The 18075-nt window shown below is 36.3% G+C and overlaps 1 protein-coding gene across 10 annotated transcripts in view; it reads right to left on the bottom strand.

Annotated features, from left to right (window-relative positions):
- EDA (ectodysplasin A) overlaps positions 1-18075 on the bottom strand; it is a 484681-nt gene that overhangs the window by 419280 nt on the left and 47326 nt on the right. The window contains exon 2 of one of the 10 annotated variants that reach the window (XM_036411461.2): positions 13927-13980. The exons of the other annotated variants lie outside the window; for them this stretch is intronic. Within the exon in view, the coding sequence (XP_036267354.1) occupies positions 13963-13980 (18 nt within the window). The 3' untranslated portion in view covers positions 13927-13962. Of the gene's footprint in view, positions 1-13926; positions 13981-18075 lie in introns of those variants that run through there. 10 annotated transcript variants of the gene reach the window in all.

Genomic DNA, 18075 nt, shown 5'->3' with positions numbered 1-18075 from the left:
AACAATAAAAAAACATAACACAAAAAAAATAAGTTGAACTATATCAGAATTAAAAATTCTTGTGCATCAAAGGACAACAGAATGAAAATGCAACACATGTCATGGGAGAAAATATTTGAAATCATATTTCTGATAAAAGTTAATATCCAGAATATATAAAGAACTCCTAAAACTAACAACCAAAAACAAAAACAAAAACAAAAAAAATACAGTTCCATTAAAAAATAGCCAAAGTACTTGAATAGATATTTCTTTAAAAAATGTGTGCAAATATCCAAGATAAAGCCACTAATTAAGGAAATTCAAATCAAAACCATAAGGAGATACTACTTCACATCCATTAGGATGACTATTATTAAAAAAAGAAAATAAAAAGTGTTGGCAAGGATGTGGGGAAATTAGAACCTTTGTGCATTGCTAGTAGAAATGTAGAATAGTGTGGCTGCTATGGAAAACATTTTGGTGAGGAATCAAGTAACTAAAAATAGAATTACCATATGACCCAGCAATTCCACTTCTGGATACCCAAAAGAATTGAAAGCAGGGACTCAAACAGATATTTGTACACCATGTTCGTAGCAGCCAAACTGGAAATATTTCAAGTGACCATTGATGGATGAATGAATAAACAAAATGTGATAAATACATTCAGCCTTTAAAATGGATGAAATTTTAACACATGCTACAACATGGATGAACCTTGAGGACAATATCTAAGCTAAATTAAGCCAATCACAAAAGGACAAATACTCCATGATCCCACTGATATGAGGTATGTAAAGTATTCCAACTTATAGAAACAGAAGATAGAATGGTGGATGCAAGGGCTAGGGACAAGGAGACACTGGAGAATTACTATCTAATGGATACAGAGTTTCAATTTGGGAGAATGAAATTATTTGGAAATGGATAGTGGTGATAGTTATAATACACAACACTGTGATTGTATACCTACACTGGTTAAAATAGCAAAATTTATATTATGTATATTTTACTACAATAAAAAAATATAAACCAAATAAAACAAGCAGGTGTGTGACTCTTCAGCTTATAATCTTATCTACTATAGTCAAGTGACAATTAATAGCTGTTTAGACTCCCCTTAGAATGAAAAATCATTTTATAACACTATATTTCAACCTCAGGTTTTATATATTATATACACCAGCTATAGAATTCAAGCTTAATAATTAAGCTACTTGAAGCAGTGATATTATATATCTGTTATGGGTCTTTCCCAAGATATCTGGTTCACTCCTTTAACCCAAATCCTAAGAGCCAATTCAAGAGTCCTTTTTTCTCTCTAATTCCATATTTTCTTTGATTCCACAATAGGAAAACTACTCTGTTCTCTGAGGAATGAAACACACACACCCCCATCTGTTAATAGAAGGCCATAAGAAAGCAGGGTTTTTAATGCAGAGGTGCACCTTAGTCAGTAATTTCCAAATTTATCTATTCTCCATATTAAAAGTACACTTGTAGACTACTTGGCATACATAAAGTACACTTGTAGACTACTTGGCATACAATTTATACACATTCTTTATACTTTTTCTCCCCATCCACGTTTGATATTGAGTGAACATTTGTCATGAATGCATCAAAATTCATCAGCTTGAAAACAGAAGGCCTGGACAAGACAGTCTCTTCAAATTCTCTTCAGCTCTATTCTGTGATATCCCAGGGCAACATTAAAAAAAAAAATGCTGTAAGAAAAGTTTCATTGTACTTTCCTTCCAATCCTTGTCCCACTTGTAACATTGTAATAACCTTGCAATAACCCATTGAAGCAAGATTGAAAAACTGAGATAGCCATGTATAATATATAGCACAATTATTCTTTTTACAAAATATTTTTTATTGATTTCAGAGAGGGAGAAAGAGAAACATCAATGATGACAGAGAATCACTGATCCACTGTGTCCTGCACATCCCACACTAGGAATCAAACCTGCAATCTGGGTATGTGACCTGACAGGGAATCGAACCATGCTCTTCTGGTTCATAGGTCAATGCTCAACTACTGCGCCATACTGGCTGGGCAACAGCATTATTATTCTTTGTCTGTTCACCTCACACAAGCCCAAGTCCCACCAAGAGAAGAATCCTCTCAATCAATAAACAACTATGGTAACAAAACACTACATTCTCAAGAAAGAACAGTTTATCTGAACATTTTTCTGAGTAGGGATGTATGTTATTTGGCCCAAGAATTCATAATAGAATATCACACACTTATTCTTTTCCTAAAAAGTATGAACAACAACAACTAAAAAACAAGCAACAAGTTTTGTACATGTACTGTGTATACAACATCATTCTAGGCACTAGAGCTATAAAGTAATACAAAGATATAAAAGATATAGAGTTTTGTAGAGAATGACTTCAGTTTAGTAGAGAAGAAAGAAAAATTAAATAAAATTCACAGAGTATAGTACAATACATTATAGTTAAGTGAAATAACAGGCATATGCCTAGAATTGTACGAACATAAAAGAGCATCTATTTTAGATTTGGCAGATAGCACTCAGGGAAAATATTTTAGAGTAGATGATATTTGAACTGAGCTTGGGGGTGGGGGAAGAAGTTAAAATTAACTTGGGTGAGGTGGCATTTGAGGTAGTGTACTGGGCCTCCATAACATCTGGTTGTAAAATCCAGGTGGGGGGGGATTGTGTGCAAGAAGGACAATGGTCTTAAAGGAACCATGCACAAACTCACCCACTCAGAGCTAAAGTGCTGGGTCAGCAGCTCAAAAAGTGCCAGGGACATATGGGGAGTAACTGAATTGACTAATTTCAATACAAGGGCTGCAGAGGTAGAGGTCAAGGCAACTTTTTCCAGGTCAGAAGTGCAGGCAAGCAAGCACCATTATTCTTTTATTGAGCCCTGCCCCCTATGCAATCTACCATCAAAGGTGAGCAACAAATCTGCATGCTTTATAAAAATGGCAAACACTGACTGCCCCTCCCTAGCGATTCCCTGAGGTCCTACCCTCACAAATCACATGTCCACCTGAATCTCTTTTAGTGGCTTGTCTAAATAAAAAGCCAGCCTTGGTTCAAGGTGTAAGCTTTCCTAAAATTAACCAGGAGTCCAAAATTACCAAACAACCATCAACTAGACTGGCTGCACCCCATATACTTTTCTAAGTAGTCACAGCCCAGAACTAGTAACAGCCAGCCTCAGTTTGCAGCCTAGCCTCTCCCAGATGTCAAAAAGCCCAGCAGAGCCGAAACTGGTTTGGCTCAATGGATAGAGTGTCGGGAGACTGAAGGGTCCCGAGTTCGATTCCAGTCAAGGGCATGTACCTTGGTTGCGGGCATATCCCTAGTAGGGGGTGTGCAAGAGGCAGCTGATCGATGACTCTCTCTCAGCGATGTTTCTATAATAACTCTCTATCTCTCTCCCTTCCTCTCTGTACAAAATCAATAAAATATATTTTTAAAAATATAAATAAAAAAATAAAAGCCCAGCAGAGATAGCTACCGATTGCAGAGCACAGTATAGCTCCCATCAGGGCATAGGCAGCAGATGACACTGGCCTTTACCTGAGACCCTTCTAAGAAGCACCCAAGAGCAACAAACCTAGTGGTTAGCTTCAGACCACACTAAAGCACCACACAAGCAACTCCACAAAGGACACACCCAAATATCAGAGTAGACACGCACCAGAGTCCCGTTAAAGTGAATCCTTCACCAGAGGGTCAATCTACTCACAACAGCTTGTCCACTGTAGTCATGGCCTGTCCTCACAACCAGTCAGCCTGAAGGTCAATCCCAACCACTGATATACCACCAACAATCAAAGTTCAACTACAACTGGAGGGCACACATAATTATATAAAGGACACCCTTGGAGTACCTCACTCAGGTGACAGGGAGATAGCACCGCTACATAGTGCAGGACACCTCCTACATAAGGCCACTCTGCCAATACTGGGAGATAAAGCAGATCTATATAATACATAAAAACAAACACAGGGACGCAGCCAAACTGAGGAGACAGAGAAATATGTTCCAAATTAAAGAACAAGACAAAACTCCAAAAAAAAGTAAACAAATTGGAGGCAATCACTCTCCAAGATACAGAGTTCAAAACACTGGTTATAATAATGCTCAATGAACTTAGGGGAAGAATAAAGGAACTCAGTGAGAATTTGCAGAAAGTGATAGAAACTATAAAAAAGAACCAGTCAGAAATGAAAACTATAATAATGGAAATGAGGAATATATTAGATACAATCAATAGCAGATTAGGTGATGCAGAAGACTGAATCAGTGATCTGAAAAGACAAGGTAGCATTAAACACATAATCTAAAGAGCAAAGAGAAAAAGAAATTAACCAGGATAGTTTAAAAGACATCTGGCCCTAGCCAGTGTGGCTCAGTTGGTTGACCATCATCCCATGCACTGAAAGGCTGCTGGTTCCATTCCCAGTCAGGGCACATGCTCAGGTTGCAGGCTCAATCTCCGGTAAGGGTACATGCAGGAGGCAGCTGATAATTGTTTTTCTCTCATATCAATGTTTCCCTCTCCATCCCTCTCCTTTCTCCTTAAGTAAATTAATTAATCAATTAATTTAATTAAAGGCATCTTTTAAAAAATAAATAAAATAAAAGACATCTGGAATGTCAAGTGTACCAATATTGGCATTATAGAGGTACCATAAGGAGAAAGGAGAGAAGAAGGGATTGAAAATCTATTTGAAAAAATCAATGACAGAAAATTTACCTAACTTGATGAAAGAAATAGACATATAAGTCCAGAAACAATAAGAGTTCCAAACAAGATGAACCCCAAAAAGCCTAAACCAAGACAAATCATAATTAAAATGCCAAAGATTAAATATAAGGAAAGAATGTTAAAGGTAGCAAGAGAAAAGCAGTTAATTACCTACAAGAGAGCTCCCATGAGTCTATCAGCTTATTTCTCAACAGAAACATTTTAGGACAGTTGGGACTGGCATGAAATATTCAAAGTGATGGAAAGCAATGACCCACAACCTAGGTTACTCTACCCAGCAAAGCTATCATTTAAAATTGAAGGACAGATAAAAGAGTTTTCCAAAGAAGATAAAGCTAAAGAAGTTAATTACATTTAAACCAGTATTAACAAGAAATGTACAGGGATTCTTTAAGAAGAGAATAAATTAAAATTATGAATAAGAAAATATAGCAAAGTAAAATAATTTGGCCAATAAAGACAATGTTGTAGTAAAAATATAGAAATGTTTAAGAATGCTTAAAGAATGTGAGAAAAGTTAAAAAATGTTTGAGCTAACTTCAATGAAAACTTAGTCTAATATTAAAGATACATTCCCCAATGCCCTGAAGTGTGTGCACACCAGAGATAGGATTTGAACTGACGCATAGTGACTTGTGTCAAGATAAACACTTGTGTGAGTGACACATTCTCCTTAGCCCCCTTACCATGTTTAAGATTAACATATGTGCATTGACATAAATCATTGATAGCCACCTGAGCTGCTACGGGTACTAACAAGCTTTAAATATGGACCCCTGCCAGCCAATGATATTCGTCAAGACATTAGAAAGGCCGTCCCTTTGTTGGTCTGATAAGTTAAACTGCTCCACGCTCCTTATCCTGCCGGATGACAGAAGAACAGCCAGTAATCCCTAATTGAGACACGACCAAGCTCTTGGAAGAAGAACGCCAGCCCCCCTGCACCTGGACCAGACCAGTCTAGCTGCCGGACCACAAAGGACACCACCACTGGAATCCCTAACTAAGTTTGTACCCACAGCCACTCAGGAATTTGTGTGTTTAATAAAAAGCTTTGTGATTTGCAACTGCATATGTTTCATGTAGTGTAATTCCTCCGGCAGTTAATTGACTTATTTTGGGTATGCCTAAAATTTAAATTAAAGCCTCTGGTCTTTGTTGGTTCTAAGCCTGCCACTTTGGTCCTGTTGATGCAGAGCAGTCTCTCATCAGCAACTACTTGAATGTCCCAATTCCTGCACGGTTAAAGTTTATCTCAAGGGACACCTTAGATGAACACCCCAGATCCTTTCCCGGGACCTACTTGGGACAGACAAGCACATAATAAAAGCAGTGGATAAATCAACACAAAAGTGGAAAGGCAAAAGTAGGAAGATCATGTGTAATTGTAACAATAAATTTGTAATACACATAAACACACACACACAAACTAATTAAAAGCATAAATGAAGGAGTGATTAAACATATTAGTGATTGTAAAATGTGTTTATCCTCAAGTGACCATAAACAAAAATAGATTATTATAAAAATAGCAGGATATATATGAAGCACATGGTAACCAAAAACCAAAAATTAACAAAAGATACACAAGAAATAAAGAGAAAGATATCCACATACAATATAACAGAATATCATCAACATATAATAGAAGAGAGCAAGAGAATAACACAGGAACAAAGAAAAACCCCAAAAACAACAACTAGAAACTAATAAAGGCAAATAAGTACATATGCATCAATAATTACTTAAAATGTTAATGGAATAAATGCTCCAGTCAAAAGACATAGGGTGACTGAATGGATAAGAAAACAAGATCTATACATATGCTACATACAAGAGGCCCACCTCCGATTAAAGGACATAAACAGACTGAAAATAAAGGGATGGTAAAATATATTTCATGTAAATAAAATCCCCCAAAATCTGGGATAGTAATAATTATATAAGACAAAATAGACTTTTTAAAACAAACCTGGCTTATTTTGCTCAATGGTTAGATGTCAGCCTGTGGACTAAGGGGTCACATGTTTGATTCCTGGTCAAGGGCACATATCTTGGTTGTGGTTTAATTCCCTGGTCCTGGTTGGAGTGCGTGTGGGAAGCAACCAATAGATGTCTCTCATGCTAGATGCTTCTCTCTCTCTCTCTCTCTCTCTCTCTCTCTCTCTCTCTCTCTCTCTCTCTCTCTCTCTCTCTCTCTCTCTCTCTCTTGCTCGCTAGCTCTCGCTTTCTCTCTCCCCTTCTTCCTTTCCTCTTTCTCGATCTCTCCCCTCCACTGTCTCTAAAATCATTGAAAAAACATATCCTAGTGAGGATTAAAAACAACAACAAAGACAAAGGCTTTAATATGAGACAAAGAAAGGCATTTCATAATTATAAAAGGATCAATCCAAAAAGAGTTTATAACTGGTAACATTTATACACCCAATGTATGATAACCTAAATACTAAAGTAAATATTTACAGACATAAAGAGAGATATCCACAGTAATACACTAATAGTTGGAAACTTTAATACCTTATTGATATCAGTGGATAAATCAACAGACAAAAAATGAACATGGAAACAGTGGCCTAAAATGACATATTAGATCAGATGTATTTAATTGATATTTTTAGAACATTTCACCCCCAAGCATGCAGAATATATAATTTTTTCCAAGTACACATGCAACATTTTCAAGGATAGACCATTTGTGAGGCCACAAAACAAGTCTCAATAATTTTAAGAAGACTGAAGTAATGTCAAACATCCTCTCCAATCAAAATGGTATGAAACTAGAAACCACTTACAAGAAGAAAATTGAAAAACACACAAATATATAAAGACTAAATAACATGGTACTGAAAAATAAGTGGGTTAATGAAATCACAGAAGAAATAAAAAGATACCTTACCTTGAGAAAAATAAAAAGGAAAACACAAAGACCCCAAATCTATGGGACATACAAATAAAAGCAATTCTAAGAGGGAAATTAAAAAAATATAGACACCTCAAATAAACAATTTAAAATTACACCTAAAGAAACTGGAAAATAAAAACAAACAAAGCCCAAAGAGAGTAGAAGGAAGGAAATATTTCAATAGTAAATATCAAAGCAGGAATAAGTGAAAAAGAATCTAAAAAGCAATATTAAAGACCAATGAAACCAATAACTGTTTCTCCGTAAAGATAAACAAAATTGATAAACCTTCCACCAAACTTATCAAGAAAAAAAAAGACAGAGGATCCAAATTAACAAAATTGGAAATGAAAGAGTAGATAACAATTGACATCATAGAAATTCAAAGGGTTTAATGAAATACTACAAAAAATTATATGCCAACAAATTGGACAATCTAGAAGAAAAAAATTCCTAGAAACATCCTGACTTCCAAGACTAAATCAAAAAGAGACAGAAAATCTGAACAGACTCAAAAGTGCTAACAAAGTCTAATCAGTAATCAAAAAATTCTCCAAAAATAAAAGCCCCAGATTATATGCCTTCAAAGGTAAATTTTATCAAACATTGAAAAAATTAACATATATCCTTCTCAAACCATTCTAAAAAATTGAAGAGGAGGGAAGACCCCCAAGCTCATATTATGAGGCAAGCATTACCCTGATGCCAAAACTAGACAAAGATATCAACAACAAAGAGAGAGAAAATTATAGGGCAATATCTTTGATGAGCATAGGTACAATACATTAAAATAATTATAAACTCTGATCAAATGGGTTTTATTCTTGAGATAGAAGGTTGGTTCAATACCCACTAATCAACTAACATACTACATATGTTAACAAAATAAAGAATAAAATCATGATAATATGAATAGGTACAGAAAAAGCATTTGACAAAATCCAGTACCCTTATTTGATAAAAACTCTCAGTAAAGTGGTAATAGAAAGATAATAAATCAACATAATAAAGGCCATATATGACAAACCTACAACCAACGTAATACTCAATGGGTAAAAACTAAAATCATTTCCCTTAAGAATAGAAACAAGACAGGGATGTCTATTTTCACCACTCTTGCTCAACATAGTATTGGAAGTCTTAGCCACAGCAATCAGACAAGAAAAGGAGATAAAAGTAATCCAAATTGGAAAGGAGGAAATAAAACTGTCATTATTCACATATTACAGGATATTGTATATATAATAGAAAACCCTAAGGACTCCACCAGGACACTACTAGGCATAATAAATTAATTCAGCAAGGCAGCAGGATACAAAATTAACATCCACAAATAGAAGGCATTTTTATACACCAATAATGAAATCCCAGAAATAGAAACTAAATAAAGCAATCTAATTTACCTTTGAAACAACAACAAAAAAATAAGATATCCAGGAATAAACTTAACTAAGGAGGTAAAAGACCTGCACTTGGAAAACTGTGGGACATTGAAAACAGAAACAGAAAAAGATAGAAACAAAAGGGAGCATATATAATGTTCATGGATTGGAAGAATTAACATCATTAAAGTGTTTATATTGCACAAAGCAATCTACATATTCAATACAATCCCTATTAAAATACCAATGGCATACTTCATAGAACTGGAATACTCAAAAAAATTTATACAAAATTTATACAATTTATAAAAGACCCTGAATAGCTGCAAAAATCTTGAGAAAGAACAAGATCACAATACCACATGTCAAACTATACTACAAAGCCATTATAACCAAGACAGTCTGGAACTGGCACAAGACCAGGTATATAGACTAATATATAAGAACAGAGACCGCAGATATTAACCCACACCATTATAGTCAATTAATATTGGACAAAGGAGGCAAGAATATACAATGGAGTGAAGACGGTCTCTTCAACAAATGGTGCTGGGAAAACTGGACAGGTACATGCAAAAGGAGGAAACCAAACTGCCAACTTACACAAGAATACATTCAAAATAGATAAGAAGCTTAAATATAAAGCCTGAAACCATAAAAATCTTATAGGAGAATATAGGCAGTAAAATCTCAAACATCTCATGTAGCAATATGTTTACAGATACATCTCCTAGGGCCGTGGTCGGCAAACTGCGGCTCATGAGCCACATGTGGCTCTTTGGCCCATTGAGTGTGACTCTTCCACAAAATACCACAACCTGGGCGAGTTTATTTTGAAGAAGTGGCATTAGAAGAAGTTTAAAATATTTGGCTCTCAAAAGAAATTTCAGTCGTTGTACTGTTGATGTTTGGCTCTGTTTACTAAAGAGTTTGCCGACAACTGTCCTAGAGCAAAGAAAACTAAGAAAATAAATAAATGGGACCACATCAAACTAAAAAGCTTCTGCACCATAAAATAAATCATCATTAAAATGAAAAGGGAAGCCACTGTATGGAAGAACATATTTGCCAATGATACATCTGACAAGGGGTTAATATCCAAAATATATAAAGTACTCATACAAGTGAACAAAATGAAGACAATTAAATTTAAAAATGGGAAGAATGCGTGAATAGACATTTTTCCAAAGAGGTCATACAAACGGCCAAGAGCCATATGAAAAAAATGCTCAAAGTCACTATCCAAGAAATGCAAATTAAAATCGCAATTCGATATCACACATGATTCAGAATGGCTTTCATTAAAAAAAAAAAATCAACAAACAACAAGTGCTGGATGTGCAGAAAAGGGAACCATAGTTCATTCCTGGTGGGAATGCATATTGGTGCAGCCTCTATGGAAAACAGTATGAAGTTTCCTTAAAAATATAAAAATAGAACTTCTGATTGATCCAGTCTGGGAATATAGCATAAAAACCCAAATACACCTATCAGAAAGAATATATGCACCCCTATGTTCATAACATAATTATTTATAATAGCTAATACTTGGAAACAGCCCAAGTAACTATCAATAGATGAATGAATAAAAAAGTTATGGGAAAAATTAAGAGACAAAAATCAATTGATGAAGAAAAGGCATTTGACAAAATCCTACACCTTTTCCTGATAAAAATACTTATCAAAATGGGAATAGATGGATCATACCTTAACATAATAAGAGCCTTATATGACAAATTTATAGCCAACATCATACTTAATGGGCAAAAACTAAACTCATTTCCCCTAAGAATGAGAACAAGACAGGGATGCCCCCTTTTGCTACTCCTGTTTGACATAGCACTGGAAGTGCTAGCCACAGCAATCAGACAAGAAGAAAAAAATAAAAGGTATCAAGTTGGAAACAAAGAACTAAAATTGTCATTATTTGGAGATGACATGATATTGCACATGAAAAACCCTAAAGACTTCATCAAAAAAATTACTAGACTTACTAAAGGAATTCATCAATCTAGCAGGATGCAAAATCAACACCAAGAAATCTATGGCTTCTTTATACACCAGTAATGAATTCACAGAAAGAGAAACAAACAAACAAACAAAAATCCCATTTACCATTGAAAAAAAAAAATAAGATACCTAGAAATAAATTTAGCCAAGGAGATAAAGGACCTGTTCTCAGAAAATTATAGGAAGCTGAAAAAAGAGATAGTGGAAGATATAAACAAATGAAAATTATACCGTATTTATGGATTGGGAGAATCAACATTATTAAAATGCCCATAGAACCCAAAGCAATTTATAAAGTGAATGCAATCCCCATTAAAACATCAGCAGGATATTTCAAAGACCTAGAACAAACTCTCCAAAAATTCATCTGGAGTAAAAATAAAACCCTGGTTAGCTGCAGCAACATTGAGAACAAAGAACAATGTTGGAGGGATCACAATACCAGATATGAAGGTATATTACAAAACCACTACTCTCAAAACTGCCTGGCACTGGCAGAAAAAAACACACACAGACAAACTGAATATAACAGAAAATCCAGAGACTGATCAAAGCCATTATTCTCAATTAATATTTGACAAAGGAGGCATGAACATACAGTGGAGTCAAGTCAGTCTTTTCAATAAATGGTGTTGGAAAAATTGGCAGATACTTGCAAAAAAATGAAAATAGATCACTAACTTACACCAGGCACAAAAATAAACTCAAAATGAATAAAGGACTTAAAGGTAAGATGGGAAATCATAAAAATCTTAGAAAAATCCATAGGAAGCAAAATACCAGTATGCCATTGCAATATCTTTACCATATGGCTCCTAGGACAATGGAAACTAAGGAGAAAATAAACAAATGGGATTACATAAAAATAAAAGGCTTCTGCACAGCAAAAGAAAACATCAACAAAACAACAAGAAAGCCCACTGCAAGGGAGAACATATTTGCCAATGTTATCTCTGATAAGGGTTTAATCTCCAAAATTTGCAGGGAACTCATACAACTTAACAAAAGAAAGATAAACAATCCAATTTAAAAAATGGGTAAAGGGACTAAATATACAATTTTTGAAAGAGGACATACAGAAGGCCAAGAAACATATTAAAACATGCTCAAAGTCACTAACCATTAGAGAGATGCAAATGAAAACAATAATGAGGTACCATTTCACACCTGTCAGGATGGCTATCATCAACAAATCAACAAACGATAAGTGCTAGAGAGGATGCAGAGAAAAAGGAACCCTCTTGCACTGCTGGTGGGAATGCGGACTGGTGCAGCCATTGTGGAAAACAGTATGGCGTTTCTTCAAAAAATTAAAAGTGGAACTTCCATTTGACCCAGTAATCCCACTTCTAGGAATGTATCCCAAGAAAACAGAAACACCAATCAGAAAAAATATATACACTCCTATGTTCATAGCAGCCCAATTCACAATAGCTAAGATTTTAAAACAGCCTAAGTGCCCATCATCAGACGAGTGGATTAGAAAACTGTGGTAAATCTTCACAATGGAATTCTACACTACTGTAATAAAGAAGGAATTCTTACCATTTGCAAGGGCATGGATGGAACTAGACAGCATTATGCTAAGTTAAGTCAGTCAGAGAAAGGTAAATATTACATGATCTCACTCATTTGAGGAATATAATGAACAATATAAACTGATGAACAAAAATAGAATCAGAGACATAGAATCATCAAACAGACTGTACAACCTATGAGGGAAGGCAGGGAGTTAGTTAGGTAAGAGATCAATTAAAAGATTTGTAAGCATGCATATGAGCAAAATCAATGGACATAGACAGTATGGGGAGTGAGGGATTGTGCTTGGGGGAGGGGGTGGTAGGGAAGAGGGCAATGGGGGAAAAGGAGTCTCGTATAATATTTTAAACAATAAGGAAATTTTAAAAAGCTATGAGACATTTACACCATGGAATAATATGCATATGTAAAAAAGAAGGATCTCTTACTCTTTGGTACAGCACGTCTTGGCCTGGAAAATATTATGCTAAGTGAAATAAGCAAAAATAAGAAAGACAAATATCACATGATCTCACTTATTTGTGGAATCTAATGAACAAAATGAATTGACCAACACAATGATTTCACAACTCTTTATTGTTTAAAATTTTATACGAGTCTCCTTTTCCCCCATTGACCTCTTCCCTGCCACCCCCTCCCCCAAGCACAAGCTCTTACCTCCCTCCTACTGTCTATGTCCATTGGTTTTGCTCATATGCATGCTTACAAATCTTTTAATTGATCTCTTATCTAACTAACCCCCTGTCTTCCCTCATAGGTTGTACAGTCTGTTCGATGATTCTGTCTCTGATTCTATTTTTGTTTAAAATAAGACCTGAACCATAGAGGCATAGAACAGACTGACATACCTCAATGAGAAGTGATAAACCAAATAACATATACTTATATATAGTCTATAGACACAGGCAATAGAGTAGTAATGACCTGGGAGTACAGTGGGTAGGGGCTGAGAGGAAGGGTGGAAATGGGGGGAAGTGGGAGATATCTATAATACTATCAACAATAAAAAATACATCAAAAAAGAAGTGGGGTACTGATACATACTACAATAAGGATAGAACCTTGAAAATATTAAGAAAAAGAGGCCAGACACATAAGATTCCATTTATATGAAACTAGAAGCCGGCACACGAAATTTCTGCACAGGTAGGGTGCCTAGGCCTGGCAGAAAATCAGGACTAATCAGGGCCTTCTGGCTGCCAGCTGAGGCCTCTCTTCATTGGCTGTCGGTGGCCAGCCAGGGCCTTTCTTTGTTCCGTACCGCCCCCTTGGTGGTCAGCACACATTACAGCGAGTTATCAAACTCCCGTTCTCCCAGTCGAACTCTTGAAAAGACACTCTGCATATAGATATTCAGAAGTGGCAGGTCCATAGAAAGGTTAGTAGTTGATTGAGGCCTGGGGGAACAGGAAATCATGAAATGACAGCTAATAGTACAGGGTATCTTTTTGGGGTAATGAAAATATTCTGGATTTAGACAGTGTTAATGGTTTCACAACTCTGTGAATATACTATGCATTTTTAATTATGTATTTTTAAAAGGGTGAATTTTATGATTTGTGAATTATATCTTAATTACAAGATTTTAAAGCAAAACAAACATTACATTCAATATTCACTGAGGATCATTAATAGAAATAGCTTATCACTAAAGAATTCATAATGTCAAGTGACTTTCTCTGCTTATTACAAATTTTTAAAATAACAAGTGAAATAAGGAATGAAAAACTGGACAATATCAAATATGACATAGAAATGAAAAATGATTACAACAAAAGATTCCCATTGAATTGTGCAATATGGAGAATCTTAGGAAGAACAGATTTAGTGGTGAGTAGGGCATAAAAATCTAACCATAGGAAGATAAATAATCAATCAGTTGTTAATATGCAGACAGCAAGTTTATGCCATGCCTTTCAAAAAGTTTAGTATTAGGTGAAATGGGAAATGGGATAATTTTAGGAAGCTTTTGGGTCAAAGATAGTCTACCCCCCTCCCCAACGTGACATGTGAACATGAGTCTCTCTAATAAAAGAGTAATATGCAAATTTATCATCTCAACTCCCAACACACAATATGGCCACCCCCATGTGGTCAAAGATGGCTGCCCCCATGTGGACACAAGATGGCCACCACAAGATGGTCTGTAGAGGAAGGCAGTTGTGGGTGATCAGGCCAGTAGGGGAGGGCAGTTAGGGGTGACCAGGCCAGCAGGAGAGGGCAGTTAGGGGTGACCAGGCTGGCAGGGGAGGGCAGTTAGGGCAATCGGGCTGACAGGGGAGCAGGTAGGTGTCTATCAGGATGGCAGGGGAGTGGTTAGGGGGTGATCAGGCTGGCAGGCAGAAGTGGTTAAGGGCAATCAGGCAGGCAGGCGGAAGAGTGGTTGGGAGCCAGCAGTCCTGGATTGTGAGAGGGATGTCCGACTGTCCATTTAGGTGGGATTGGGCCTAAGTGGGCAGTTGGACATCTCTCAAGGGGTCCCATATTGGAAAGTGTGCAGACTGGGCTGAGAGACACCCCTCTGTACACAAATTTTGTGCACAGGGCCTCTACTTATATGATAAAAAGATAAAAACATTTGAAAGCGGTCAAAGATATGAGAAAAAAAAAAAAAACTGATTCAAAAAGGACCATGAAGAAATGGGAGAGGAGAGGATCCAACTTCCAGATGAAAGGACTGATCTTGCACCAAAGGTACATACTTCCTCTATACCCATGGTCAGCAAACTGTGGCTCACGAGCTATTGATACATGCGGTTCTTTGGCTCCTTGAGTGTGGCTCTTCCACAAAATACCACAGCCTGGGTGAGTCTATTTTGAAGAAGTGGTGTTAGAAGTTTAAGTTTAAACAATTTGGCTCTCAAAAGAAATTTCAATCACTGTACTTGTTGATATTTGGCTCTGTTGACTAATGAGTTTGCCGACCACTGCTCTATACAGACAGGAGCACAAGAGTGGATGTAAATCAAGTTCAATCTGTAGGTATTCCAGTGAGTGAGGAGAATGGGACACCTACAGTTTTGGAGGTTTTGTTAAGGCAGGGAGAACTGGAGGCAAGGAGTCAAGAGACTTGAGGGTAATTGCCAGAGGGTGATTGAATTGATGGGTAAAAGAATCTAAACTGATAAGAAAGAAATCAAGCAAGTTCAAAGAAATAATGTAAGCTGGTTTACCTTACATCATGTGGCTACTGCTCTATAGTTTTGTTGGGGTAGTAAGGAGAAAGACCTGATCCCTTTGGCTTCTCTTATTGGATACAGGCACTAAGATTTCCCATGCCACCCAAACTAATAATGGAAGAACTACTCCAAAAGAAACCGCAGTATTATTAAGAAAAATAAATGGAAACTGGGTGGCCAATAAATAACAAATGAACCATCATTTCACATTATACCATATGATAGCATACTATCACAAGAACTGTTGTAACACAATATACAGACCAAATAAGTAAGGTCCATGGGCTCTAAGGCTTTACCCAAACACATCTTCCATTCTGCTATCTCCCTCTGCACAAAATGCTCATTTGCAATTTCAGCCTCTCTAAGTTCAGAGACTTATTACATCTTTCTACCTCCTACAATGAGACATGTCATAAATGCTGATTTGAGTTCTGATGAAATAGAAAAAAATCACTAAGGGCTAAGTAATCAGGAAAGGCTTTTTCATAGGAAAGTGTGATGTTTTAGCTTGTCCTTAAAGATGATTATTCTATTGCCCAAAAGAATGTTTTATTTAGTTTATTGGGGTGACAATGGTTAATAAAATTATATAGATTTCAATTATAAAATACATCATCTCTACAATGTATTGTGTGTTTACCACCCCATTTCAAGTCTCTTATCATCACCATTTATCTCCCCTTTACCTTCTTCTACACCCCCCCCCTTCCCTCTGGCAATTACCAAAGTGCTATCTGTGTCCATGAGTATTTCTTTTTTTCTTTATTTAGTTCAAGCCAAGCCCTGGCCAAGTAGCTAAATTGGTTAGAGCATCATTCAGAGACACCAAAGTTGTAGGTTTAATCCCTGGTCTGAGCACATACAGGAATAAACCAATGAATACATAATTAAGTAGAAAAACAAAAATCAATATTTCTCACCCAGCCGGTGTGGCTCAGTGGTTGAGGTCAACCCATGAACCAAAGGTCACAATTAGATCCCTCGTCAGAACACATGTGCTAGTTGTGTGTTCAATCCCCATTAGGGGTACATGCAAGAGGCAGCCATGGATGATTCTCTCTCATCACTGACGTTTCTCTCTCTCTCTCTTCCTCTTTCTAAAATCAATAAAAATATATTTAAAATGATATTTCTCTCTCTTTCTCTCTCTCCCTATTCCCCTCCCTCCCTCTCTCTGTGTAAACTCAATCAATCAATAAAAATAAAGTCAATTAACAATAAGTGACCTGGGTGGGTAGCTCAGTAAAGCATTGTCCCAATACACCAAGGTAGCCAATTTGATCCCTAGTCGGCGCACATACAAAAAGCAACCAATGAATGCATAACTAAGTGGAACAATAAATTATATTGTTCCACTTAGTTATACTCTGATTTCTCTTCTCTTCAGAATGTATAAATCATTCCCCTTTAACCAAAAGAGAATTTTAACAGGAGGAGTGACAATGAGGGCATATGCAGTAAGAAATTCAATCTACATATAACTGGGAGTTTCTATAATGAACAGTAGACAATGCTGGCAAAGCAACATTGATGTGGGTCTTGATTGACTAGCTAAAGCATTTGGACTACTATATTTATTTGGTCAGTGATTCTCAAAGAAAGGGAACAAGATAAGAAAACCTTGGGGTGGGAGGGAAAGATGGAGGTTTTATTAAGCTTCAGGGATAAATTGTTAGTGTAAGAAGAGACCCTATAGATCACTGAGTTCAATTTGCAACATTTTAAAGATGAGGAGATTGAGAGCCAGAAAGGTAAAGTGACCTACCAAAGTGACCCAACTTAACTAGGGAAATATAATTAGATTGACCTGGGATCAGAACTCCTGGATCCTAATTGTCAGTCTTGTTTTCCTTCTATCACCTATGGAAAGAAACTATCACATATCCAGGCTGAAAGAAAGCATTTTCAAATATAAAAAGGAAGTACACATAAAGGCGTATAACTTGAATAATTGTAATAATATCATCAATTCCTGTGAATTTTGTCAACAGACAGGGCAACTATATTGAATATATAAGGTAACAATCAGAATAACAGTTTTACACAATCAAGGAGAAAAAGAGACACATTTATCAATAAGCCCTCTAACAAATAACTATATTCACAAATCATATGCTTCGTGAGTCCTGCTAGATATGGAATAATGCTGAAATTGCTCTTACTGGTATGATGTCAAAAGGCAAAATTATATTACCTACACAGCTGTGATATATAAAACAACATATCCTGGTGGACAGAATACACACACACACACACACACACACACACACACACACACAAAAGTGCACACACACATAACCACAACCCTGG

Source organism: Pipistrellus kuhlii, unplaced genomic scaffold (genome assembly GCF_014108245.1).
Source record: "Pipistrellus kuhlii isolate mPipKuh1 unplaced genomic scaffold, mPipKuh1.p scaffold_m20_p_40, whole genome shotgun sequence".
NCBI lineage: Eukaryota > Metazoa > Chordata > Mammalia > Chiroptera > Vespertilionidae > Pipistrellus > Pipistrellus kuhlii.
This window is presented reverse-complemented; position numbering and strand designations above follow the sequence as displayed.